General features: G+C 38.7%; 1 protein-coding gene across 1 annotated transcript in view; it reads left to right on the top strand.

The window, feature by feature from the left end:
• IMPG1 (interphotoreceptor matrix proteoglycan 1) overlaps positions 1-26,646 on the top strand; it is a 1,456,118-nt gene that overhangs the window by 1,023,828 nt on the left and 405,644 nt on the right. The window contains exons 10-12 of the mRNA XM_044086796.1: positions 1,170-1,414; positions 2,343-2,422; positions 2,648-4,274. Coding sequence (XP_043942731.1) covers positions 1,170-1,414; positions 2,343-2,422; positions 2,648-4,274 — 1,952 coding nt within the window. The remainder of the gene's footprint in view (positions 1-1,169; positions 1,415-2,342; positions 2,423-2,647; positions 4,275-26,646) is intronic.

Here is a 26,646-nt window from a genome sequence, read left to right as displayed (position 1 = left end):
CCGCCCTGTCTCTTATCTAGTTGCTTTTATCCATTTTGATTCTGCTTCCATTGCATTTTGAACTGGTTTGCCAGACAATGGATAACACAGCCATAGCCTACTCATTGTTTGAATTATATATCTTAACAGTTAATATACAGAATGGGCAGTGACTGCAGAAGCTCAAGTGTGCACATGACGTGTATGAGGGAGTATGCATGTTTGTTTTATTTGTACCCTTCCAGTCATCTGCTTAACAAATGACTAAGAAACTGGATAGCTAGGTTAACAAGGAACTACTAAGTCAGGTAAGATGTGTTATTCCCAAAGAGAGATAATGTATGATAGTATGTATAAAGACGGTGGTAACTGTATACTTCTGTACTACAGCCACATATTACACAGTGGACATATTCACCAAGCCAAGTATCATGACATTGTATTCAAGGCAAGAAACATATGTCTGCAGTAATACAAAATCACTATTCTTATGTTCACAAATCTACCAGCAAGAGGTCCAGTTTAAAGGTTAAAGAGTCTTGTTCCGTAGTTTCAAATTCTTTTTTTTTTTTTTTTTTAATTTATGAATAGTTCCATCTGCTTACTTTCCAGAACATTTGAGAGGATGCAGGCTCATGTTTATACTTTGATAACATTTCAGTTCTTGTCCTTTTTTGATATTTTTTTTCACTAGCATTATCAGATGACTGAAACACTTCTCGTGGACAGAGAAGACTTTACTTAGGTATTCACTGTAATTGTGAATGTAGGGGAAATACTGTAACAGTACATAAGCTCTCCTTGCTGTATCTATAGTTCCATTAAGTGGTCCAAAGATGTATCTGTCTTTAGACTGGCATGCCTTTGATCTAAAACACATTTTAGTCATATTTTTGCTCATATGTCTACTCCGTGATCCTACTTGGGGGTTCATTGATTGTGGACCTCAAGCCTGCATATGACTCAGTTGGTAGTAGCCTCGTGATATAAAACTGAAGAGGCAGTTAGTGATATCATTTTTCATAGATAGTAAAATAATTCCATCATAAACTGATGAAAAATCTGTTTTGGAATGTCTGATTGCATTACTTGCAAATCAAACCTCCTTAGAAATGTGTTACTTTATTAATAATCAGGTTATACTAGACTTTAAGTTATTTTTTTTTTCATTTTATCACTTTTTTATGAAGTACTATAGTTCATTTTGCTGTAGTCTTTGAGAAAAGCCCTACTGAAACCAGTAACATTGGTGAACGCTTCCTAAATCCTGGATCCAGTAAAGCAGATAATAAAGGAGACTCACCAATTACAGAGGAGGGAAGGGAGAAGCCTGTCATTTCTCGTACAGTGGTGAAGCTTCAGGAGCTGGTTGCCATGGCACTTTACGATGATACAACACTAGGAATGGATCTTGGCACACTTCAGTTTATAGAAGGTACTACGTTCATAAAGAATATACATATTTGTATTAGTTAAAGCAAGAATAAATCATGTGCTTAAATTAACAGACCAACTGTTAATGCCATTAATATTTTAAACTGAAATTCAGTTGAATATTAAAGTCTTACAGAGATGTTAAGTGTATAAATGTAACCTTATCAAGGTTTTTATGTATGTGTGTGTGTGTGTGTGTGTGTGTGTGTGTGTGTGTGTGTGTGTGTGTGTGTGTGTGTGTGTGTGTGTGTGTGTGTGTGCATTTGTGTGCATTTGTGTGTGTGTGTTAACCATGTAATAAGTTTCTCAAATAAATCAGAGGCTACCAATGGAGTTACATTTGTCTTACAGTACCAATCTAGTATAGTAACAATAATAGCATTTGAGTTAGAAAATCCAGTCATTCTAGAAGGCAAAAAAAAATCGAAGGGAGGGTCTATGCCTCATTACAATACACTGGTATATGCAATGGGTTCTAATCCAGACATACCCAAATACTGACACACAATTCTGTGAGTATGTAATAGCAGCACAAACTGCAGTGACATCACAGCATGCTGGTCCCTAAGTGGGGATTAAGGGTAACCATATTATTTAAATAAATATAGCATTTTAGGATAGTAATCCATCTCAGCTTAATAGTCATCCCATGTGAGTTCAGTGTGTCAGGCAGCAGAGATAAATAGATCATATAGTTAAATGGAAAGGGGCCAAATAGTCACGGTAGGTAGGGGAAAAATAAATATTTGAAAATAAAAGCAGTAAATTTATTTTAAATGTTTGTGTGTTTAGACAAGTTATGTCTTTGTCATTGCTTGAAGCAAACTTATATTAGAGCATATACTTAGAAATGTTCAGTTTGAAAATGCACCCTTCAACTCTTCCAAGATCATGTTGCGTTTTAGTATAAACATTTTTGCTATTTGTAGATATCACCAAGCCTCCTATAGAACAGGACAATTCTGCTGGAGAAGAAGCAGCCTTCAATACCTCAGATACTAAGCAAACGGTAAGATACTGGAACTTTCTAGCACTTACTCCTATCTCCAACTTTATTATCTCACATCTGATGAGTAATTCAGCTTCAGCAATATTTAGCTCAGACTTTTTAGGATAAACTGTGAGTGAGGTCACTGTTAACATTTTGTTTTAATAATAAACTAGTGTTGTTGTTGAAAGAAAAACTACATTTCAATTTCTGTTTCACTACTCCTTATCTGCTTGTTTGTTTCAGGATCACACTTTAAGTTCAGAGGAACCAGTGGGCTATCCTACTCTAGAGTCAGAACATCAGATCAATGATGATGTGAAGAAGGTATCTGCAGAACACACAAAGAATGAAAAGCAGTTAATATTGCCTGAAAGTTTCCGTAATGAGATTCTAGCCAATGGCCCCGATATGGCAACTGATGTCACTCTTCCTTCGCCTGTAAAACTGAACAGCATTTCTCAAGTGACACAAGGACTGAATCCACTTAAAGGGTTTACCTTCCAGGCTGTAACACATCATGATACAACAGCTGTACAAAACACTCAAGGTCCCTCATCTCATGAAAGTTCACTAAACCGAGTAACTTTTCCTAGAAGAAGTAATGCTGATGGAATGCAATCTTATACTCCAGGTTTTACAGCTGCAACAGTCAAGCAGGAAGATGAAGACCAAGGAAAAGGGATCGTTTCAGACAGTCACAGTAAAACATATATAGCTGTGAAGCCGATTACACCTGAGCCCAGGAAAGAATATTACTCTGCTGTCTCCACAGGGCTAGAACCACTGAGCACTGGCCCACCTATAACTTTTGCTACTTTAATTACTGATGGAGCTGCTATTTCTCCCAAAGTTCAGCGGTTTGGTGACACTACTGCATTTTCTGTCAAACAGTTTTCTAGTGAATCAGATGAAACTCCACACAGTATTGGGGAAATAGATGTTCAACATAATACAGCCGGAGTTCTACATTCTCTTGACTTGGTCAGTGAGTCAGAATCAGCCGTACATATTCCGATTAATTCTACTGAAACCCCTATTCAACAAGAACTACAGACTTCTAATGATTTACAAAATGCTCACAGCACTTTATTTTCTGCAACTCATCTAGCAACGACTGGATCAGAAAATCGAGCAATGATGCAGCTTACACAGTCAATGGACAACAACGGTATTCCTGCATCATCTGAAATCTCACATATTGCTGATGTCTTCAGCAAACAAGAAACAGCTATGACAATGCAGAGCATTTCTGCTGATGCCAGCTTTAGAGGTACATCAGTCTTTCAGGCTGATGTGAAGGCAACTAGCCAGCCAATGGGTTTTATTTTACATGAAGTGAATACAGAATCTGAGAAAGAATTTGCAAAAGCTGTTTCTCACTTAAAGGGTTCCAACATTTCTACCACACAGCCAGCATTTTATCATTCTGCAGACTTAATGCAAGAGCAAGAAACAATTACAGTTGCAAAGAACATCCCTTTTACCACCACTGCTGAATCTGAGCTGAGCACCATTAGTGATATAATGCTAGCAAACACTACTGTCATAGGTGAAACACCTTTAGCCACAGCTCTACCAGAGGGGGCACAAACACTAAACATTAACAAAGCGGTGTCACATGATAGCAGCACTGTGCTATTTGCTATTTATAATGTTAGTGACGGTGACAGTATGTCGATGACAGACATAACCATAGATAATGGTCGAGAGTCCATCAGCAGCAGCACCATTCCTAGTGTCACCAGACATGATACTAAGGAAACTACTGTAGATTCTTCAACCTCCACATCTCTACTGTGGGAAGAAAAAAATATCAACAATGGCATTTCCTTTTCTTCAATGGATGCACAGGAAACACATCTTGAGCAAGGTTGGTTGAATGGAGCATTAAGTTGTGCTGTAATATTTACTTTTGATCCAGGTGTTATTCTTCTGTCTATATATATTAGTCTTAAAGGAGGCAACGGTGCTGTTCTACTTTACATGCAAGGGCAGCTTGTTCCAGAGATGGGGCAACTGTGAGTAATGAATCTGTCCCTCCAATGTGTTCTATTTATACTTTGATGGAGATCCATTTCCTTGCTTAGGGTGTTTGTGTAGCCAATCATGCAGTGACTGTATGACCAATCCATTAGGACAGTGTCTTTGATTGTACTGAATGCCAGTCATAGATTTCCACACAGGAGTTGATACCAGATAGAGAAGAGGTAAAGGGTTTCCAATCTATCTTGGCTGATAAGTATTTTTAGCCCAATAATGTTTTTCATCAGAAATCTCCAGGGCCTTTCTAGCTGCATGATATATCTGGTTAAGTAACATCAAAAATGGCCATTGTACTAATAATTGAAAACATTAGGACAAGGTACAGAGGGATAATAATCTCCTTTGGATATCAGTTATGGTACAAGAAGAACTTCCGAACTATTTTGGCAACATTTTGTTGACCCAGGTACCAAGATCCCTGACTGCCTTGTAGAGTGGGTTTTTAGCTATGCTCTAAGTTGCAAATGCAATGTGTTTGCTAAACAGATTTTTTGCATTTAGTTTGGCCCCCTTCTTCTGCACACCAATGATTTTTAAGGACTAGACCTTGGTGAACTGTTTCTGTATCAATGAGGTAATGGACAATGACACCCAGCCTGCAGTCATTGGCAAATTTGATTAGCCATAGGGCAGGGGTTGTGATATAGAGGAGATAAAAGTATAAACCAAAAAATGATAGGTCCCATTACTGAGCCCTCTTGTACTCTACTGGTAGCTTTCTTACTTTCTGAAGTACACCTGCCAACTTAATTGTTTTAGTTATGGCCTTCAGCCAGCTTGCAATGCAGCTAACCATGTAAGGTCTACCTTTTCTTCTTTTAGCTTGCTTACAATGCCAGCATGGAATGGAGTGCCGTAGGCTTTTGACCAGATACAGATACATTGTGTAAACAGAGTGGCCATTGTCCACTGCTTTTGTATCATTCTCAAAGAAGTTTACAACTTGAGTAGACATGGCTACCTTTGACAAAACCATACTGTTGTGGATCTAATTGTATGAGATTTTATTATCATAATTTAAAAAGCAGACGTGATACATTCCATGCCCTTGCAAATTAGGCTAGTTAGGCCAGCAGGCATGTAATTCCGAGTTCTGAGAAAGGGCCCATTTGTGCAGAGGCACCACTACTGGTGTATTCTAGACCTCAGGGACATACCCCATGGTTGGCCATAAGTTAAACAAGTTCAGGAGAGAATCAATGAGGGTATGTATGGGGCTATGTGTTAGGCATCAAGGAACATTGCTTGGGTTCAAGGAAGTGGTAGTTTAGTTTTAAAGAATACAGTCATGAAATGTCCCATAGTACTCTTAAGGGGTTATTGAGACTCAGGGATTTATGAAATTTCAGTGAAATATGCCTGTAAGTACATTAGACATGTCTTTAAGTTTAAAGTGGGTAATACCATTTTGTATAAATTCTGCACATTGCAAAGTGTTATCTTTCAGTTTCCTAATGGAGCTAAGGGTTGGCTTTTGATGTCAACTGCAATGCAGAGGTATTGCTAGCTATATGTGGTCCCCTCAACTTTAAGATGAGGAGCAAAAACAAAAAAAGTACTTTCTCATTCTGTCAGTCCTTACCTAAGGAGCTAGCCAGGTCTGTTTTTCTCCATCCACACTCCACAACCCACACTTGAGGAGCAAAAAAAATTTAATTCTCAGTCTGGCACCCCTTATTTAAGGTGCAAGCCTGGTCCTTTCAAATATAGGTTCATCAACACTGACTTGAGGATCAGAGAAAAAAAGAAAACAGCTCTTCTGTACTGCTAACAAGCTGTTTCCTGTGGTCCAGTGGTGAAAAGTTTGATTGTTCAGCTTCCATTGCCTAACTGTGTGACTGAGCAAGTCACTTAACCAGACAATGCTCCCATGCTGACTTGAAAAAGGTCCATGGTGATCGGAGCTCTACCCTGGAAAACAAATACTTTCTAAACTATAGCAAACAGCTTTATGTGTTTTTACAAGTAGCTGCTACATTTTATGTCACACACTGAGTGCTAAAGCACTTTGGTTCTGATAACAAATGTAATATTGGCATTCATTGCTAGATACCAGTATTGCACTTAAAATTCAGTCAGGGTCTGATCATTGTGACCCTAACAAGTTACACCCAGGGTGGCTGCCCTTTCACCCCCACCCTAGCTACACTTCTATTGTTCAGCTTTGATCATTCTTATAGTCGGTCATGTTTCATTCCTTGCTGATCTTGTTGATTAAATCTGGAATGTGGATGGATTTCTTATGGGACTTTAAACATTGTTCTTCTATTTTGCTCTACAGTTTTGTCATAATGATGACCAAAAAGGTTGTTATTTTTAAATAAACCATTATATTTGGTTCTAGTGGGGTCTGCTATATCAGTACCTTTTTTATGTGTGAGTAGCAGCTGAAATTTCAAGCAAAGTGTTAATATACCAAGTAAATTTATATAGCCCATTCCAGAATTTCAACATGTTTACTTTGAATTCAGAATTGTTTACCAGTGTTTGGATAGTGGCTTTAAAGGAGAAGGTTACTCATTTGCAGTCCAACTTAATCAGGGATAGAGATTCTAAAAGCTTGTTACAGTTGAGGGTAGTGTTGGAAAGGACCAGATCCAGAATGTTCTGCACCATATTGGGCTAGTTAACTATTTGTTCTAAGGAGTTACCATTTACTAAGTGCAGGAAACTTTGAGTTTACCAGACTTTAGGGATGTAGGTATATTTGATTATTGAAACACCCAACAGAAAGGTATTTTTGATGAGGGCTGTTTGCTAGGTACATTTAGGAATCTGTAGTGGTTTACTGGGGACATGTATGGTATCCTCTAGCAGGTTATAAACTTCTAATTCTTATTATTAAAGGTAAGTTGGAATTCAGTAAATCCAATATTAGGGTGGTGGGAGGGTTGCCTCTTGGTGGTATTATTTCAATAAATATGGAAACACCTTCACAGTGTCCCTCTGGCCCGATAGGTTCATAGGTTCATGGAACAGTAAGCACTGAATCCAGGTAAGGAGAGTGTGATATAATTTTGCTGAAATGAAGTTTCAGTTGCATCAAAGACTCGGATGTGTTCAAGATGCAAGAGATCCTGTTAAATCTTGTGACACTGAGAAGAGCAACTATGAAGTGGAACTGGGATTTATCTTATTACTGTTTACTATGATGGAGTGTCCCACTGTTTGGACTTGGTCTTAAAAAGGCACTATAGGGGCAGCAAGGGCAATGACAAGAAAGCAGAAGCTATAGGTGAGGTGAAGCCCACCACAAGTGAAGCAGATTTGCCTAGTTTCCATTTCTTTCCAGACTGGCACTTACTGGAATCTCCTAAAAATTACACCAACTACTTAGCCGATTATTTAAGTCAGTTATCTTGTGTTTGTCCAAAAAGAGAAATACCTCCAACAGGCTAAAAGCTGAAAACTCCTCAAAATGTAGAAAAAATCAGCCAGAAAACAAAGGAATCCCAGATCCAAGGCTTAGCAAACATTGATATTTAATAAAATATGTAAGCACTTTTGAACAGAGTTCTTCTTCAGACAAGTTAAAATAGTAGCAAAATCAACTTTTAAACACACAGCAATTAAAAACAAACCAATCATTTTGCTTATAGCAATTACTTATGCAAATCCCTTGACTTTAAAACCTGTCTTAAAGAAACCTTGTCATTAATACCCAGTTTTCTATCAGCACAGAACTTAAAAATCCAATACAATTCCCTTTCTTCAGTATACTTTTTTAAATCACCTCCATGTTGTCCTTTAAACACAGTTTCTACAACCTTAAGCATAAAACTATGTGAAGGTCCTGACTCATGCACATGTTTAGCTAGAGCATTGGCTAAATCACTTCTCCTAATAGCGTATTTATGCTCATGTATTCTTTCATAGGTTCATAGGTAGGTACTAGGCTATTGGCCCAAGGACCTACGTAAGCCTAGCCAGCAAGGTTCCATAGCTTACGCCACCCAAGAAAGTTATTTTCCTGTGCCACTGTCCAGCAGAGACACAGAAGTGATCCCCGGGGTGTATTTCCTATTTCCCATCCACTTATCAAGATTTTTCTTGAAGAGTGCTAATGAAGAACTTTGCTTGACATAGATGGGCAGCTTGTTCCAGAGTATAGGAAGTCTCTGGGACAGGAATCTATCCCTCCAGCTTGTCCTGTTTATTGTGGTGACAAGGATTAGGTCCCTAGAGCGTGTAACTCGGAGGGATTGGGATTTCTTTAGGTGTAGCATGTCCAACAGCTCTGGGTTTGACATATCTTTATATGTTAGGCAGAGATCGCCTCGGAGTAGGCGATATGCTACGGAGTAAAGCTGGAGTTTTCTGAGGTGGTCAGTGCAGGGCATTTGTTTAAGGCCAGTAATCCTCTTTGTGAGGTACTTCTGTGGCCTTTCCAGCTGCTACAGATGTCTTGTGAGGTACATTCCAAAAGGGGCATTGTACTCTATAATGGGTCTAATGAGTGATGAGTAGAGGGAAACAATGACTTCTTTTTTCCTGGATGAGAACCTTTTTATGATGAGGTGTACCACATAGAAGGACTTCCTAACTACTGTGGCGATGTGACTATCAATGGAGAGACTACTGTCCACCTGGGTCCCAAGGTCTCTTATCATGCATTCGGTGTTAAGTAGATTGCTGCCCATGTGGTAGTTCATGGGTACAGAGTTTTTACCAAAGGGGATGACACTGCACTTTTTGGCATTGAGCTTGAGGCCGTGGCTCTGACACCAGGCATCTGTCTCAGTGAGGACCTTCTGTAGGATGTCCACATCATTTGGGGACTTGACTATGGCTCCTAGTTTGCAGTCATCTGCGAACTTCATTAGCCAGAGGCCTTCTGTTAGCCTGTACTTCAGAGAAGTAGATACCAAACAGGAGAGGTCCCAGGACAGACCCCTGTGGTACTCCACTTGTCACTGCTTTGAGGTCAGATTTGGAGTCTGCAACTTTTACAGTGTGGGTTCTGTCTGTGAGCCATTTGGCAACCCATCTTGTGATGTAGGGATTTATACCTAGTTTAGTGAGTTTAGCTATAATTCCAGAATGGGGGATGGTGTCAAAAGCCTTGGTGAGGTCAAGATAGGCTGTGTGAACCACCTTACCCTCATCCACGGCTTTGGTGACTGCCTCAAAGAAGTCAATCAGGTTCAGGAGGCATGATCTGCCTTTCACAAACCCGAACTGGGTGGGATCCAGAGTTTGGAGGTTACCAATGTCTTTGTTTATGAGTTCCATGATGATACGTTCCATGGCCTTACAGACCAGGCTCGTCAGGCTAATAGGTCGATAGTTCCCGGGATCAGTGGTGGCTCCCCCTTTGTGGAGTGGGATAACTGTTGCTGTGCGCCATTCAGTGGGTGCAAAGCCTGATGCGAGGCTATTATTGAACATGGTGCTTAAGTGGGGAGCCAGTTTGTTCTGAAGTGCATGTAAAACGTAGCCTGGGATGTTGTTCAGTCCCATGGATGCTGTGTTTTTGGCTTTAGAGAGTGCAGCTTTTACCTGCGTAGTTGTGATTACAGGGACTCTGCATTCTTTCTGTATAGATATGGGCCCTTTAGAGAGTGAGAGGGGGGTAAAGTTAGCACTGAACCTATCTGCCAGGATGTTGGCAATATCAGTTGGTTCTGTAATTTTCATGCCTTTGTGCTGTAACTCAAAGCAGATCTGGGTGTTGCCATCTAGATTCTTGACATAGCTATAGAATGCTTTGTGGTTGTCCTTGGATTTAGTGGCAATTTTGTTTACATAGCTAGCTTTGGAGGATCTTATAAGGGATCTCAGCTTCTTACTGAGGTTGACCAGGGAGCTCCTCCACTCATGGGATTTTACTCTCTTTTGCAACAGTTTCTTCCGTCTGTTCTACAGTTTGTTTATGGCAGGGGACCACCAGATTGGCTTCCTTTTTTTGGAGGATAGCGTCTTGGTTCTGTTTGGGATAGCACGATCCATGCACTCGTGTAAGTGCTTATAGAGTGCATGTGTGTAGGATTCAGCAGTTGTAAATGTATTGTCCATCTGTATGGGTGTCATGAAGTTCACCACTTCTGTCTTAAGAAGCATTAAGTTGGCTTTGGAGAAATTTTTTACTGTGGATTCCTTAATGGGGTGTGGGGGCGGGATGTGGATATCAAGGGTGATAATCTTATGGTCGGATCAGACCAACGTGGATTTGACTTCAGGTGTGGAACACCGGTCACTCATGTTGGTAATGACTAATTCTAGAATATTGTTGCCCCAGGTGGAGGTGTGGATTAGTTGATCCAGGGCATTGGAGTTTATGAATTCCAGAAACCAATGAACTAAGGAGTTGGTACACGAGTAGTTTTCCCAGCTAATGGTGGGGTAGTTGAAGTCACCCATTATTAGAGTCTTTGGTTGAACCCTAATATTTTCCAGTACATCAAGAAAAGAGGAGTGGGAATCCTGGGGCATGGTGGGGGATCTGTAGCAAGCTACAGTTTGGATTGCAGTTTTGCCCAGAGTTAATTGCACTTGGATAACCTCGGATGCATTATGCTGAGCAACTAGCCTGGAGGTGTGGATATCCTTAATGAATATGGACACACCTCCGCCTTTAGTGTTTCGGTCCAGGTTACATTGCCGAAAAGTGTGGTATGAGTTATAGCCTGGTAGTGCAGGGGTGCTCTCTGGAGCCGTGAACCAGGTCTCAGTCACTACACAGATATCTATGTTCTATATTTTAAGGAGTGCCTCGAGTGAGTGCATTTTGAGATTTAGACTTCTAGCATTGAGTAGCATTACCCTCAGTTTTTGCTTGCCTGTTTCTGTTATGGTGGTGAATTTGTTATTTGAACCCTGCCTAAAAAAGGCACATTCTATTAGTTTTTCCTGGATAAAAATGTTCACATGCTATACATGTTGCTAAATAGACAATGTTTCTAGTTTTACAATGTGCGTGTACCTTAAAAACAAATCTTTATTTGGAAGCAGGATGTATAAACCGATTTGATGTTTCTATAAAAGAACAATATTTACATCCACCACATGTAAAGGTACCAAAAGGTAAATGCCTATCTGAAGTGTCTTCCTGACACTATTTGGACTCCATATGGCAGAGATGTCTTTTTAAAGATTTCTTGTTCTTATATGTATAAAAAGGAGAACCCCCCCCTCCACTATACTCTTAATCCTGTTAGCCATAGTGAAGATGTTCCAGTTAGAATATATTACATGTCTAACCTGTCTAAAATCACTGGCATAAGGCAATACTAATGGTATATCATTATTCCTTTTCTCTTCTACTGACAAAAACCTTGTTACAATTTTCCAGCGAAATAGGGGGACGCTTTATTAGCTGTTAATTTACTTACTTCTTCTACCATTCCACTTATTTTTCTATTACTATACCCTCTGGCCATAAAGTCAGAAGATAGTGATTCAAGGTCAGTTCGAAAACCCTCTTCAATGTTGTTGAGCCGTGAGGCTCTCATCCCTTGACCTTTCAGGACATTCCTGTAAACATGGGGAGGATGCATACTACTATGCTGAAGCAACTTGTTTTTCCTGCATGATTTTCGATAGAGTCTAGTAACAAAATTCCCCATACTGTCTTATTGAACAAGAACATCTAAAAATATAACCTTTTTCCTGGATGCATGTGAAGTAAAACACAGGAAGGAAGTAGTATTATTTAAATAATCACTGAAGTCAGCTAGCTGTGACTCGTTACCTAGCCAAACCAGAGCCACATCATCAACAAACCTCTTATAGAATAAGAGAGAACCTTTGTATGGGCTATTAAACACATACTCTTATTCCCATCTAGCTAGTACCATGTTGGCATAGCTATTTGCACATTACCGGCTGTCTAACCTTGCCCCCTTCTGGAGACATGGTATTCTTTTACAGTCTAGAGCAGTAGAGAGTTTTGAGATTCAGTGTTTGTGTTGGGCATATAGGAATTTAGCATTCTGACTTTCTTGGAATGGTTTCAAGCATAGGAATACTCTACCGCCTGTGAGTTGAGTACATGATACTAGACCATTTTCCTCACAGGCACAAAGTACAGAGTTTGATTCTCACCTTGGGAAGTATAAATAGGCGTAAAAAGGCCCCCCTTGGACTGTTAGTGTAATAATTGCCTATGTCTCCCTGTCTTTTTTCTACACACACACACACACACACACACACACACACACACACACACACACACACACACACACACACATCAAATATTAGACTGATAAATGTTCTGACAGATGTAGAAATGTTTGTTCTCAATGCATAGTTTACTTTACATAGTTGTAGTTACTTTTAATATGTCTTTACCTAGAAAATTGTTCCACAGAAGTTAAATGAGATTTAATATGCAACACATATGTCAACCTGTTACTGCCTTTGGTCTCCCTAGCAATGGACCTCAGGCACCCTGTGAGTTTTCTCATTTTCTAACAAGCAAACATTTATAACGGGTAGTAGAAGCACAACAAAAGACATCAAATTAATCCTCATTGACTGTCAATATGCCACCTGTGGCATTTTTCACACTACCACCAACAAGATATCTCACTTAAGAAAATTAGAGGGAGATGCTTAAGGCAATGAACATAATCACTCATACTCAATAATCAAAAATTGAGAATTTGTAGCAATAGCTACCTAAAGGTGATGCTTCAAAACTAAAATAAGACAAGGACATTTGTATGTAAAGTATGTTATTAAAATCCTATACCAGAGGTTATTTTGGACATTGATATATTGATAATTTTAGATTCCAGTACAGTATAAATCCTCCAGCCAAGAGCAATTCCTATCAATAACAGCGGGTCTATATTAGCTGAGCGAAAGTCCGTTTACGAGAATATGTAAATATCGACATGTATTGCGCGAAACGGACTTATAGCGAACGTCCAAACCCGCGATTTTGGAAATGTCGAATTGCCATGGTTGGTCCATCTGTGGAATAGCTGTATAAGGTAAGTGTTGGATAGTTATGGACTTTAGGGTTAGGGTGCAGGTTAAGGTAAGTGCATAGATAGATTATGTATGTTAGATTTAGTGTAGGGTTAGAAGTAAGGTTTTGTTAAATGTATGTATGTGGATTATTTATTTTGTTTTGTATATTTTCATAGGGGAAGTGTGCAGTAGTTACGGACCTTAGGGTTAGAGAGGGGTTAAGGATAGTGCATAGATAGTTGTGTATGTGGGGTGTAGTGTAGGGTTAGAAGTAGGGTTTTGTTAAATGTATATATGTGGATTATTTATTTTGTTTGTGTAGGTAATATGTAGCTGGTGGTGGGGTTGGCCGAGTATGACAGATCGATATTTAAAATTTCGAGGTTTAGTGCGTTCGGGATATCTGCGGTTCACGCAATAGGTTATTCGCTTAGTAGTATTTTCGCTGTCATAATATAGACCCAATAACAGCAAGGGTTAGTAAAGGCAAAGTCTTATGAAGTCTTTTGTAAAAAGTAATATGCTGTCTTGCTTCATGTATATAATCCTGGATATATGGCCTGGATTATCGTTTATCAATTCAGTCATTATCACCAAAAGTAAATCACAAGCATGAATATATCTGTCAGTAGGTTTACTATCAAAATGCCGTCGTGCAATTGCACGGCTATGAAGTATTCAAACAACATATGTTCGAATACTTCATAGTTCGGCAGGTTATGTGAGCGAACGTTATCATTGCGAATGGACTGCGCATTCACAATTATAACATTCGCTCATGTAAGGGGATCGCGGTACAGTGCAGTTAGGGAAATACATCCCTTTCCTCACTGTAGTGCGATCTCGGAGTTGGAATATTAAGTTGGGGGGGTGGGGGGGGTGCAGCCCCCCGCAGGGGGGTGCAGGGCCTGCACAACTGTGAGTTTAGGCTAGTTAGGTAGGGGGTTACGGGACGAGTGGGAGTGCTGTTGATTGTCGGAAATGTCGCGAGTGACATTTTCGATAATTAACACTTGTTTTCGACATTAGGGCCATACAAAAGTGTGTACGTTCGGCGAAACAATTCGCAAATACGTACACATTTTATTTTAAATTTCGACATTATGATAATAAAGCCTGTCAGTATCTATGGTTCATTGTGGCTTTTTAGATAATATATCAAACACATCCCTACACGCACACATGTGCATGTGCACACAAACACACACTCAAGCACACACATACTTGTAGTGTTTGATTGAAACTCAGACTGTCTTCAATAGAGGTTCATCTGTATTTTAAAGTGGGATTCTTTATTTATACATTACTATAGGTCCAGTTACATAAACAAGTAAGGACATGTTGAAAACCTAGTCCCTTAACTTGTCATTTATTCTTTCTAGCTGGCACAAGATCTTTGCAAATCACAAAAATGACTTCTATTCTCCTGATTTAAAACATGGCTTAAGTTAAGCAAAGTCACTATTTTTATTTTTTTCATGTTTAGTAATTTGCATGACTGAAACTGAAGGACGTAAACTCAGTTACCTTTTTAAGGGTGCTTAATTATTGAATTGTGCATTTCAGTTCAGAAAAGTATAGACTGTTCATTTTTCTGTTTTGGTAAATGGTGATATAAAAAAAATTATCTAAGCACTTTTAAACACAAGGGAATTAAGGGTTATATAAAATGAATTGCACATTTATTAAATAGCATGTTTCAGTTCAGAAACCTAACTTTAGTTAGTTCATTTTTCTTTGCTAGTAAATGATAATTGTGTTGAAAGATTTCCTTTGAGCACTTTTTTCTGTCTCAAGGGGACACAGGATTAGGACTCTATGAAACAGGATGCCTGATTAGCATAGAATTAATTTTTAAAACAATAATCTGTTATTTGTGACAGATAACATGCATATTTATGTGGAAGTTTCTAAAACACTCTGTTCTAAAAGTTAACATAAGTAACGCTTATTGCTCAGAGAAATTAAGCAAAGCATCTTGCCTACAAATAAAATGCACTACATCTGATTCTTACAAAATATCTATGTACTGGAACCGTATGGTAACAAGACTTGTTCAACAATTTATTTCAGTGAGTTCTAGTCTTGCATTATAATGGCAAAAGTAATATAGTTTAAGACTCTGATTAATTTTGTATATGAGCTCATTGACAAGAAGCATCCTTCTTCACAATGCGGTAAGATGATTATTTAACATTGCTTTAGGATGAAACAAACTGGGCTACAAGCTAAAGCAGCATGAATTCCCGGAATGACACTACAGATTTAATGCTTAGATTATTTTTGTCACACTAAAAATCTTATGTAATGAGGCAAGAGGTGAGAAATAACTTCCCAGTTAAGTTGAACTAAAATGGATGCCTTAAAACGTGGTCTTACATTTACGCAGTACTTTTACTTAGCAGGAATGCATAGCCCCTCTGCATCCATTAGTAGTAACTGAGTAACTGTGCACAGAGATCTGCAATCCCACCAGTTTTAGTAATGCACTAAATATTTGAGTAACAATTGTGCAGAGGAAACTGCATTCCCACAACTAGTCAATAAAGTTATTCAACATCAGGTATAAGAAAACCATACTGAGGTAAGGAAGATGATGGAATTGTTTACTCAGATGCTACCAAACTAGATGGTATCAAGTTCATCCAACAAAAACAAAGAATATTTATTTACTAATAATCTAGGAATTATGAGAAATACATTCCTCTTAGAGAATGATGAAAGAGGAAGATGACTCACCACTTAAGTACATATCATTCTTTGTTAACCATGGCAACTCCAAGATCTCAAGAAGAGCTAGATAGTCAGCTGGAAATATAGAGGCTGCATATAATGGTTCCAGTAAATTAATATTGTTGACAGCAGATGTAGAAATGTAAGAGCCATGTTAGGACTAATCCTAGAATACAGACTCCTGTGTGATATTGGTAAAGCAAGATAAAGATAAGTATAGAAATGAGAAGCATATTTATATAAAAATAATTTAGTTTAAAGGCATATCTTGCCCCATGACACTAATAAAGTGTGAAAAAGAGATCAGTCACATTAAGTGGAGCTTCCTATAGCCTGCTCCCTACTCAATACCCCCAGTATCAGCAGTGTTTAAACGTATCTACCATCAGCCATCACTTATTATAGATTTCAAGTTAATGTTCCGGTTTAAGATCAATTTTATGTGTTTATGAATAGACAGACATGCAAAGCAATATGCAGACAGACGTAAAAATATATTGGACATAAATATCAAATTAAAACAAATAGTAAAACAACAAGAGTAAACATCATAAACAAGACATAATTTAGCAAGTTAAAAATACTACAACATGGTAAAATGTCTCAAGTACAGGGCAATTTAAGTAGATGGGCCTTTAGGTAGGTCCAGGGAGTTCCACAGCATCAACAAAACAAGATCATTAAACTACTATTTCTGTGTCTAGCCATAATAAAACAAATAAAATGTGTGTTTATGTGTGTATGCATGTATATACACATATATATATATATATATATATATATATAAATATATATATATATATATATATATATATATATATATACACACACACACACACACACACACACACATTTTATGTGTGTGTGTGTGTGTGTGTGTGTGTGTGTGTGTGTGTGTGTGTGTGTGTGTGTGTGTGTGCATGTATATATATATATATATATATATATATATATATATATATATATATATATATATATATGTATATATGAGCAGTATCCTTCCTTCACCAAGAATGATGCCACAATATAGAGACAAGATGATCAGCTTTAACAATTGGCTTAATGTCTGGTGTCATTCAAAGGGGATCCACTGTCTGTCTGCCTGGGATGACATGCTTGACAAGCCACGCTGCTTCGCAAGGGACGGCTTGCACCTGTCACCCCTGGGATTCCGGATATTGGCTAAGGCTCTTGCCACCCCCATAGTGCCTTTTTAGGCAAGGCTCAAATTCTAAACCTACCACCCTAGAAAACAAAATGGGAAGAAACTGAGGGTAATGCTGCTCAATGCCAGAAGTCTAAATCTCAAAATGCACGCACTCGAGGCCCTTCTCAGTATGGAGAACATCGATGTCTGTGCTGTAACTGAAACCTGGTTCAAGGCTCCTGAGAGCACCCCGGCACTATTAGGTTTTACCTCATATCATGCGTTCGGCCCCAAAACCCGGACCACACCACAAAAGGAGGGGTGTATCCATATTCATAAAGGATACCCACACCTCCAGGTTGGTGGCAACGCACGGCTCGAAACCATCCAGGTGCAACTAACCATAGGCAAAACTGCTCTACAATTTGTAGCATGCTACAGGCCACCCTCTCAAACTCAGGAACCCCACACAGCCTTCCTGAAGACAATGGAGGGTATAAATGTATCTCCAAACACCATCATATTGGGTGACTTCAACTACCCGAATATAGACTGGGAACATTACTCAAGCCCTAACTTTCTAGCCCAACGGTTCCTGGAGTTCATAAATTCAAATGCCATGGAACAGCTAGTCACTGTTCCCACGAGAGGAGAAAATATACTAGATCTCATTGTCACAAACATGGGGACAAAATGCTCCACACCAGAAGTATATCCCTCATTGGTGAGATCTGATCATAAACTAATCTCACTGGAAATCCACATCCCGCCCCACCCCAAACAAAAAGACCATAGTGAAGAACTTCTCTAAAGCAAACTTCACACTACTCAAGACTGGTGTGGTATCCTTCAAGGCCCCTGAGCCAGTGGAAACCACAACCCAAGCTGCGGAAGCCCTTACAAATGCCTTCTATGAACACCTCCAGGACTGCATGGATCAGGCAATCCCAAATAAAACCAAGACTCTTTCCACAAAGGGCAAACGTCCAGTCTGGTGGACCCCAGCCATTAACAAACTTTACAATAAGAGGAGAAAGCTATTACATGATAGAACAAAATCCATAAAAGGGAAGTCACCCCTGATCATTATTAGTAAAAAATACGAGCACTCATAAAATCAACTAAGGCCAATTTTGAGAGAAAAATTGCCATGGATTCAAAGGACAATCATAAGGCCTTTTTCAGCTATGTTAGGAACCTGGGTGGAAACTCCCAGATATGCTCAGAATTAGTCCAAAATGATACAAAAATCACTGAACCCACAGACATTGCCAACATACTAGCAGACAGGTTCAGTGCAAACTTCACCCCCCTCTCCCCCCCTAAAGGAGAGATAACTATCCCAGCCGAGTGTAGCCTCCCGGACATCTCAAATGCGCAGGTGAAAGCTGCTCTTTCTAAAGCTAAAAACACAGCATCAATGGGACCGGATGGTGTCCCTGACTGTGTGCTACATGAGCTAAATGAGGAATTAAACCCGCACATAAGGCAGCTGTTTAATCTCAGCCTTACCACAGGATACGTGCCCAAGGAGTGGTGTACGGCAACTGTTGTCCCACTCCACAAAGGCGGCACCTCTATGGACTCTGGTAATTACCGCCCCATAAGCTTAACAAGTCTAGTCTGCAAAGCTATGGAGAGGATCATAATGGAGCTCATAAACAAAGATATAGGGGACTTGCAGACATTGGACCTGACCCAGTTTGGCTTTGTCAAGGGAAGATCATGCCTTTTGAACTTGGTCGACTTCTTCGAAACAGTCACCAAGGCCATTGATGAGGGAAATGCAGTCCATACAGCCTACCTTGACCTTGCAAAGGCTTTCGACACAATACCCCACTCGGGTATTGTAGAAAAACTTACCAGCTTAAATGTAAACCCATATGTCACAAGATGGGTTGCAAACTGGCTTAAGGACAGAACCCACAGGGTTAGAGTTGCTGGCGCTGTGTCAGACTCCAAGCCGGTCACAAGTGGTGTCCCACAGGGCTCGGTCCTTGGCCCCCTATTGTTTGGCATCTACTTCTCAGAAATACAGGCCAACATAGGAGGACTTTGGCTGACAAAGTTTGCAGACGACTGCAAACTGGGCCATAGTGGAAAGTGCATCAGACACGGATATCCTTCAGAAGGGACTCACGGAAACAGATAGCTGGTGCCAGAGCCATGGCCTGAAGTTAAACGCCAAAAATGTATAGTCATACCCTTCGGGAAAAACAAGGTAACCCCAAGCTACCATATAGGTGGCAATCCACTAAGCACAGAAGAGGTTATCAGGGACCTGGGGACCCAGGTTGACAGTGGCCTTTCTTTTGACACTCACATTGCTAAAGTGGTTAGAAAGACCTTCTACATTGCCCACCTGATCATGAAGGGATTCACATCCAGATCTAGTGAGGTTATTGTTCCCCTGTACTCTTCACTTATCAGACCAATGATCGAGTACAATGCCCCATTCGGGATGTATCTCAACCGACATCTGCAGCAATTGGAGAGACCCCAAAAGTTCCTCACCAAAAGGATAAAGGGACTCCAAAATCTGTCATATGCTGCCAGATTGAAGAAACTCCAGCTCTATTCAGTCGCATACCGTCTGCTCAGAGGTGACATGTGCCTAACATACAAGGCCATGTCCAACCCGGAATTAATGGACATGCTCCACCTCAAAAAATCCAAATCCACCAAAACCACTAGAGCAAGCGACTTAAACCTTAGCACGGATATAAATAGGACGTGCTGGAGGGATAGATTTATCACTCAGAGACTCCCTATGCTGTGGAATAAAATCCCAGTCCATGTGAGGCAGAGCACCTCGCTGACTCTGTTCAAGAGAAATCTAGACCTGTGGATGGGAGATCGTAGGTTTACCCCGGGAATCATCTCTGTGTCACTGCTGGACAGAGGCACAACAAACTAATGGGCACAGTATTTTTTCATATAAGGGGTGGCGTAAGCCACAAAAATTTGGGCTAGGCTTATAAATGCCTTAGGGCAGATAGCCTAGTATAAACCTATGAACCTATGAACCTATATATATATATATATATATATATATATACACACACACACACACACACACACACACACACACACACACACACACACACACACACACACACACACACACACACACTTTCCTATCTATCTATCTATCTATCTATCTATCTATCTATCTGTCTCTCTATCTATCTTTTTATCTGGGTGTATAGTATCTGATCGTTACAACTAAATATCAACAGCCTAAAGATTGACAAAATGAAATTGAATTTTCAAAATGTCAACATTCAAAAACTAACCACATTCCAAACCAAAGTTTTTGTACACCCCCCCCCCCCACATCCCACAGTTGCACAACAATGGGAAAGTGCATATACCCTTCCCTGGTGTAACTTCAGTTTTGCTGATATTTTGTCTTTAGGTACTTTTAACAGTCAAAATTTTCAGCATGGGATATTTGGTTATCAGTATTTGGGCTGTCAATATTTAAGGCATTTAGATCTGATGTATATATATATATATATATATATATATATATATATATACATGTATATATATAAAATATATGTGTGTGTTTGTGTGTGTGTGTATATATATATATATATATATATATATATATATATATATATATATATATATATATATATATATATATATATATATATATATATATATATATAAACATGCATGTATATAGATAGATAAATAGATATGTATATATAAATAGAGACAGATAGATAGATACATTAGATAGATAAAAAGCAGCCGAATCAGTAAATATGTGGACATCATCTTTCATATAAAATAATTAGCAAAAAAATAAAAAGCTTGCAGCATGTAACAGTGAAAAAAGAAAGTTTTTATTGCTCAAATTGTAGCATAACTACAAACTATCAGTGTAAGAAATAGCATGTTCCAGTCATTTATATTTCTATGCTTTATTGACCTTACTCATGGTATTTAATAAAGAAGATTTATGGTGTGATATGTAGAGTATCAGGAGTGACTTAATACACAAATCCTACAAATTCTTGAACTATTTAATTGTGGGGTTAAGGAAAATGGAAGCAGTTTTGTAGTGGGCCTATGGTTAATCATCAAAGAAAACATCCATCAAATGGGTTTTTAATCATATGCTACTAATTGAAACTGTTACTCATCGCATAAGCTTTACATCATAAAGAAATTCATCGAACAGCAGTAGTTGGCCAACATCAGGATCGTCCGATGATGCTGGCAACTAAAACTAAACAATAGTAACATTCAGAAATACGACTTCTAAAGTACACACTTTATAAAATAAAGTACAGAATGCCTTCAATATGTTAATAAATAACAATATTATCCCCTTATAAATGTGTGATCCTGAAGTTGGTATATATAATGAGCAGGGCGCCCCCCACAAGAGTACAATCTGGTAAACACCAGACACTGCTTATATTGGACGGTCCCGATGTTGACCAACTATAACTGTTCGATGATTTGGTTTACAGTGAAAAGCCTATATGACAGAAAGGAGTTTCTTCGACAATTAACCATACACCAATTTCAGAGTATGTCCTGAGGCTGTTGGTGGATTTTTTTTCATGAAGTTTGGATATTAGATGTAAAAAATATTCCAGGTGAAGACATTTAAAAAGGAAAGTTTCCGGTAGTATCCTAGTCACTGTATTATAGGAAGCCAGTTTGTTTTAGAAAAGGTGACTGAGTGGTATTCTCTGTGAGGAGAATTTGTGATAATGTGGCAGATTTTATTGAATATGGCTTGTAGAGTGTTAGCATTTTTTGGAAGGTGATTACAATGAGAAACAGGCCATACTGAAGACATAAAAGGAGCACTCTTTTGCCTGTGGCTCTTCTAATTGGTTCACTGAGGTAAGGAGAAATGTTGTGGGCCCTGAAAAGGATGAAGTCAATCTTCTTTATTTATTTTTCCTATGTGAATTTGAAAGGTAAGATTTTGGTTTAAATAGTTGAAGGATGCTATCATTTGAATTTTGGTATTTTTTATGTCTAGGATGTGAAGGTCTACAGGGACTTGGGAGAGTTTTTTATTAATACTGAATACACTAATGGTTTTAATTTGAGATGGGTTAAGTATCAGTTTGTAATTTACTACCTAGTTGTGGAGTGACATAAGATTTGCTTGGAGCTGGGACTGAATGTTGAATGGTTGTGACTAGACTCATTGCTGATCATTTTGTCTGTGTGAAGAATAAGTGTTGGTGGTGAGGTAATAGGGGAGTTTGTTGGTAAAGAAAGACAATAGTAAAGTGACAAGGATAGGTAAGGATAGAAATTCGAGGAATTCCTGATAGAGTGGCGTCAGTAGATGAGGTTTCTTTTTTGACTTTGAAGTGCCTATCAGAAAGTCTTTAAACCAATGTTGTGAGTCAATGCTAACATCAATTTCTGTTACTTTGATGGGTATGAGGGAGTGGTTGATAAGATGAATCGCTTTGATAAGGTCTTTGAAGAGGGCTCCAGATAAGTTGACTTTATTGCTGTTATGTATCACATTGTCTTTTAGGGACCATAGTGCAGTCATTGTATTGCATCTTAGCCAGAAGCCATGTTGTTTATGTAAATATGTATTTGTTTATTTTTGATTTTTGATTACTGGATAAGTGGACTGGTTGACCCTTTTCAGCCATGACCTGAGCCCAAGGGCACAAATAGCATACTACAAATTAAGTCATAAAGAAGTTATTGACAAAGAACAATGTGCAGAGGACAAAGCAAGTTGATTAGTGATACACACACACACACACACACACACACACACACACACACACAAAGGGGAAATAATATACATAAATTCAAAACATAAGATTGTTGACACAGGAATGTGCAGCTGGCAAAGAAAATTGATTAGGTTTATGCACAATATTTACAGATGAATGCAAATGTACAGCTGACATTTAGAAAATTTAGTTTACTTAAGTGGACAATAAGCAACTGCTTTATGTAGCTGGTTTTGATGAATTTAGATTATTTACATTAGTAACAGAAGTAGTTTTCATAGAGTAGTGCATGGATTGTTAATACACAGTAGCTAGGATGCAGCTACAATTAGTTTAGTGTGAAATCTAAAATGTTACAACATCAGAATGGCTTGAGCATGATTTATGTAGACTAACCCTTTTTTCTGTAGCAAGGCCTTTTAGACTCTTTGCATAAATGCTCCTTTAATTTGGCTTTGAACTTTTCTAAGGTAATTTGCATTCTCATTTTTAATGGAATATGTGTCCATGATGCTGTGCCCGGTTTAGATAAGGCCATTTCACCTGTACATGTCATGAACTATGGTCTCATTAGTGCCATTAGTGCCAGGGAATTTTTCTCCCTGTTCTTCATAGAATAACTTTTAGGTCTGTTTGTAATTTTGTTTTAAGGGTGGGCACTGTTTCATTTTTATTATTTCATATATTTCAGAGATAATGCTCTTTTATTTATATGCAACCAGTTGAAATGCTCAGCTACTTGGCAGCAATGAGTTTGCTAGTCAGCAAACAGAACAAATATGTAAATTTAGTTTATAGTGGTTTGAATTTCATGTGTATTTTCACTGCAGTGGTTTGTAACTAGTGTGAGTTCAGCTTTGGAGATAGTCGTGTTACTTTTTAGGGCTTTATCAGCAGAGGCAATAAGGGATGAAACATTTTATAGCAAAGCTTTAGTTGGTGGAGGGGTTTTTAATAATGTCAATATGTTTTGTTAAGATTAGTTAAGGATCTAAGATTATTCCAAGATATTTTTGCTCTGTTGTCAGGGGTAGAAGGTGTCCCATTGTGTCTGATATTCCAATGAATAATGCTTTAAAGCATTTAGTTCCAAAAAGCATAACATTGGATGTGAGTGAATTGACTAGAAGTTTATTACTGTGTATCAGGTGACACACTTTAGAGCTTTATTGGATTTTTTTCCTGAAAAGGGGTGATATAATTACTGGATTTGTGAAATTGAAGATGGTCAGAATACATAACAATATTCACATGTGAAAAGTCAGTAGAAATGCCATTGATAGAGAAAACAATAGCGTGACAAGGACTGAGCTGTGAAGGACGCACTGTATTAGTGTAGCAGGATTTGATAGTTGCCCACTTCTATGCGCCTGGAAGGTTCTATTATGCAGCTAAATTTCAAACCAACTGATTACTGAGGCACCAAAGTAAAATCTGGCTAGTTTATGGACCAGTAGGTTGTGATTTTCTGTCTCATTCACTCTAGCCATGTTTATAAATTGGGCACCTGTTAGCTTGGATTTGTTCATACTGTTGAAGATGGTGTCAATGGTGGTAAATAAAACTCTAATGGTGCTAAAACCATTTCTGAAGTAATTATGGCAGTCACAAAGAAATCAGAATTGTTGATATAATCAAATATTTTTTATTGACTAGCTTTTCAAGCATTGTTGTGAATGAACACAGATTAGCAAATGGCCTATAGTGCTTGCTTTCTTTTGGGTGAGATTTCTTGAGAAAGGAAAAAGTATGCATGCATATTTAAAGTGTAAAGATAGATATTATTTTAGACCAAGAAGATGGCATTGTTTGACGTGATTTGATAATTGGTTCTATGCATTTTTCTAGGATTTTTCATATTGTGGACAGTATGGAAGTTACATGTTCTTTGGAGTTATGTTGTTTTGGAGAGGTTTAATATGTGCATTTTTTCAGATGTGTGACATAATATTTTGGAGAAGCCTTCCTCTTAACATGAATCTCTTGCTAAATCCCATGTCAGTGATAATCTATTCACCCATGCCTCTCTACAGTTTCTCTCAGTGTTTCCAGACTTCAGACTAAGTTCCAAATTCTGATTTCTTATCTTTATAAATATGTGTATGTTTACTCTGTACCCTCTTATGAGTATTAGACATACACCGAGCACTGCATGACCAGTTTGATTTTTTTTCTTCAACAGGTAAAATCAATGTGTCCTACTATATTCCAACTCAGTTTTATCCTTTTGGCCTGTACTCTTTTTCAAGCAATAGCAAATCCAGGTTTCCAAGAAAAATGTACTATATGTCATAAAAACTGCAGAGTGGCAATGATTTGGGACATTTTTATATGCTGGTCATTTAACCTTACTTGTCCTATATGCCTATTAAAACCCACAGGATGAGCACACACATACCCAAGCAAGGTCCATAGTCGAATAGTACTAAACACTTCTATAGAGGTTTCTGTTTTTTTTATTATTGTTTAGTTCCAGCACAAATATCTGTTATCAGCCATGTCCTTGATCATGCAACCCAATGTTTCTGACATCTGAATGACTTATCCTTTCAAGCCTTGTTTCCAAACATTGAAATGCTCAGTGTAAATACTCAGTGAAAGTGTGCAAAGAGGAAGTTAGGATGTCCTGGTATAGTAGTGCCATTCTGACATGGGTGGGGATTTTTTTTTTGGCACCCCAGTTTCTAAGGCACACTATATCTGCATGTGTCTATCAAGTAGTGTCATTGTTCTCCACGAATGACTGATCATCGTTGGCTGTAAGTGCCCCATCCCACATAGATGAGGTTAAAAATTGACACTCTGCCTTATGAGTTTGGTTACCTACTCAGGGATCAGGTACACTAATCAAACCCACGTGACCTGGACCACAGCCAGGACTCCAGCTATAGCACTAAAACTTTCATAGATATTTCTAATGTCAGATTCACAACTTTTAGACTGGTATCCATTGTGTCTTTGATGCACAGTTGTAGAAGAAGTGCTACTTCACCTCAGTCATGAGTATAAAAGGTACATTGCACATGCTGTTTCCAGCTGAGGTAATATAGAGACTCTGCTTATAGGTTCATAGGTGTGTACTAGGCTAATGGCCCTGGAGCCTTTACAAGCCTGGTCCATAGGATTACCCTGGCATTGTGCCACTTGACCTTATTTCCCAGTGCCTTGGTCGAGTAGAGCCACTGGAGTGAACCCCAGGATGAATTTTGTATTTCCCATCCACTCATCAAGATTTCTCTTGAAGAGGGCCAGTGAGGTGCTCTGTTTGACATGTATGGGAAGTCTATTCCATAGCATGGGCAGTCTCTGGGTTATGAATCTGTCCCTCCAGCACATTCTGTTGATTGTGGTAATGAGGTTGAGGTCTCTGGAGCGTGTGGTGCGGGCGGAGGGATTGGGATTTCTTTAGATGTAGCATTTCTAACACAGCTGGGTCAGACATGGCTTTGTAAGTCAAGCAGAGATCACCTCTAAGTATGCGATATGAGATGGAGAATAGTTGGAGTTTTTTGAGTCTGCCATATAGGACAAGTGATGATTGGCCTAATGAGGGAAGAGTAGAGGGAGACAATGACCTCTTTCTTCCTGGATGCAAAACCCTTAGTAATGAGATGTGCCACATAGAAGGACTATCTGACCACAGTGGCAATGTGGTGGTCAAA

This window comes from Protopterus annectens, chromosome 1.part1, assembly GCF_019279795.1.
Source record: "Protopterus annectens isolate FY-2018-M chromosome 1.part1, PAN1.0, whole genome shotgun sequence".
Taxonomy (NCBI): Eukaryota; Metazoa; Chordata; order Ceratodontiformes; family Protopteridae; genus Protopterus; species Protopterus annectens.
This window is presented reverse-complemented; position numbering and strand designations above follow the sequence as displayed.